Source organism: Vigna umbellata, chromosome 2 (genome assembly GCF_029865625.1).
Source record: "Vigna umbellata cultivar VRB3 chromosome 2, Vumbellata_1.0, whole genome shotgun sequence".
Classification (NCBI taxonomy): Eukaryota; Viridiplantae; Streptophyta; class Magnoliopsida; order Fabales; family Fabaceae; genus Vigna; species Vigna umbellata.
In genome coordinates this window covers 42,246,545-42,249,249 of record NC_142166.1, presented here as the reverse complement: position 1 = coordinate 42,249,249, position 2,705 = coordinate 42,246,545, and the positions used below count along the sequence as shown (strand labels likewise).

General features: G+C 37.2%; 1 protein-coding gene across 1 annotated transcript; it reads right to left on the bottom strand.

The window, feature by feature from the left end:
• Window positions 1–895: 895 nt before the first annotated feature.
• Window positions 896–2,424, bottom strand: LOC124821353 (protein DOWNSTREAM OF FLC-like). The gene is made up of 2 exons (XM_047293222.2): window positions 2,155–2,424; window positions 896–1,408 (listed from the first exon to the last, which is right to left on the bottom strand). Exons 1-2 carry the CDS (start codon window positions 2,309–2,311, stop codon window positions 1,077–1,079), a joined length of 489 nt encoding a protein of 162 aa, XP_047149178.1. The 5' UTR covers window positions 2,312–2,424; the 3' UTR covers window positions 896–1,076.
• Between the last annotated feature and the right edge of the window lie 281 nt (window positions 2,425–2,705).

The following is a 2,705-nucleotide window of genomic DNA, read 5'->3' as shown; positions in this document are numbered from 1 at the left end:
ATTTGACATAATATCTTATCAAATTATATATTTATATGTTAATAGGTGCATAAATTTAATGTTTATGTGCAAATAGTTTAATGAAATATTGATACTTTTTAGTTGTCTTACTTCACAATTAATCCCATTGCACTTTCCATAACATTAAACTAATGTGTATCATTTTGACGACTTAATGCATTATAATCATGCACCACATAGTTTTCGGCGTCTGGGCCGCTTCAACCACAAGGCGCTTACTTTGGGCCCCAATTAGTTTCTAACTTTAAGAATAATATAATCTATTTTTAAAAGAACTATAAAAGATGATTTCAAATCATAAATTTTATTCATAGATTAGATCTAATGAAAAACTAAAAAATGTTATCGAAAAAAAATATGCAAAAAACCAACTAATTTGAATTAGATTAGGTTTGCTTAAACCCCAAACAAATTTGTTTGCACCCTAAATCCTCGTACAGAAACAGTAAATTTAACCATTTGATAGTTTCTACGAAAGTTTTTAAACACTGATTTGTTATATATAACAGTTGACAATGACGCCATTATTAAGTTCAACTATATTTGATACTGATTTGATCGTGAAAAGAAAAAGAAAATTGAAATGGACTTTGATCTTTATTCTAAGAAACTATAACAGAAAACAATTAGACCAGACAAAACCCAATTAAAACGGATGCCGTTCGAAATCAACCCAAGTGATCGGTGACTTTTGCCAAAACTCAATAATTGTAAGGAAAAAAAATGCAGGAACCTTTAACCGCCACCAAAGGGCAGAAAACTTAATCATCAAAGCCATAAATATGAGAAAATGTTGATTAATTTCACAATCAAGTCTATTACCAGTATAATCTCAAGGAAAAGCACCTTCAACGAAAAACAACACACCTCAAAGTCCAAGACAGATCTTGATGTAATAATATAATTAAGCAGGGTCCATCAACATATATATTATATATAACATAATATGAAAATGTCGAGATAACACTCCACATCAAGATTGAATTAAATAGACATGAGGAAACCCAAAACGAAAGTAGATAGTGATAATATACTGAAATCAATCAATTAATTAATTAGTTCTCGTTGTCGAACTCCTGGTATTGCCTGAGGACCTCAGCACAGCCAGCAGCAACATCCTGAGACATGAATCCCATGGCATTGGCGTACCTGTCGTCGGAGGCAATGCCATTGTAGCGGGTGAGAATAACAAGGGCTTCGTCACGGCCAGGGGTCACTTCCCTGCATTCAGGGTGAGGACTGCTCACAAGCTTAGCATTGCAGACCTCATCTGCATGATCTTCATCCACGTATATTGTGTATGCTCCGCTCGAATCAGTCTTCCCATTCTTTGTGTACACAACCTCGTTGGTCGTCCTGCTCTTGCATTGCAACATAACCTCCGCACCTGCCAACAATCATCCATCAAACAAAAACATCTTACAATCTTCCAACAACTACTAAGTGCATGTTTGGATTCTCACTGGATCATTCGATACCACCTCAATATGCGTAAATTTAAGTAAATGCTCACTTGTGTGGTCCATATTTAGACTATTGATTCTAGATCTATGATTGATTTTGAAGTGAAATAATCGATGGTGACTTCAGATTTTGTGATATAAAAAAAACATATATTTTACCACTAAATTGCTTTTGAACCACCAAGCATAAAACCCTTCCGTTCAAAATCAATTTTAACGAAAATCGAAATTGCGAAATTAATTTTTGAACAGATCCACCCAATCAGGCCACAGTTAACAACAAAGCAAACAAGGAGTAACCTAGTAACATGTAGCAACATCGTGTGCAAAACAAATAACTAACACAGATTTTCCCGAAAACAAACTCCAGGTCTTCGTCACTAGAACTTGCAAAGTACTCATTCGTAAGTTTACAACAACTTACACAGTCAGATCTGATATCACAGTTGAGAAATTCGAAATGAAACTACCGTATTATCCTAAACCAAACGGTTCTAAGAGTAGAAAGGCGAAACTGAAGTAAGCAAACAAAAGCACACGAATGAATACCTCAAAGATTACATTGAAACGTCAGGGATTAAGTTTAGGAAACAGATCTGAGATTTTAGTTCATAAGACAGAAATACTAGCGTTTAAAAGAGAAAGAGAGAAGAAAAGGATTAGCAGTTACCAGCAATGTAGGTGGTTGCAGATGTCTCAAAACCAGCACGGCAACGGTCACAATAGACGCGACCCTTCACGGAAAAAGGGTTCTTGGCTGGGCGAATGGCCACAACCATCGCCGGAAGAACACACAAAGCCAACAGTAACACTGCCCTTGAGGCCATAATGCTCGTCACCGATAGAACAAGAAGAAGAAAATGGAGAATAAGAAGAGGCTTTGGATAGGAATGAGTAAGCACAGAGTAAATTGGGGTTGAGGAGTGCAATAAAAGGAGCGGTTCGAGTGTGAAGTTGGAGAAACGGGCATAAAGAAAACAAAAGCAAAGCGCGTGGTAAAAGTTCGCCTGCACTGGAGCGCACCGCAGAGAAAGGTGGTGACGCAAGTAAAACATGCCACGTCATTACGATAAAAGATTGTCTGTTTGTGATGAAGTTACGGTAAGGGTGTAAAGAGAGAGGAGCGTAGAGGAGAGGAAATGAGATGAGGCGGTGTGGAATCATAATGTTTGCAGCTGGCGCTGTCGGTGATGGCATGTGAGATGTGAGTATGGTAGTTAA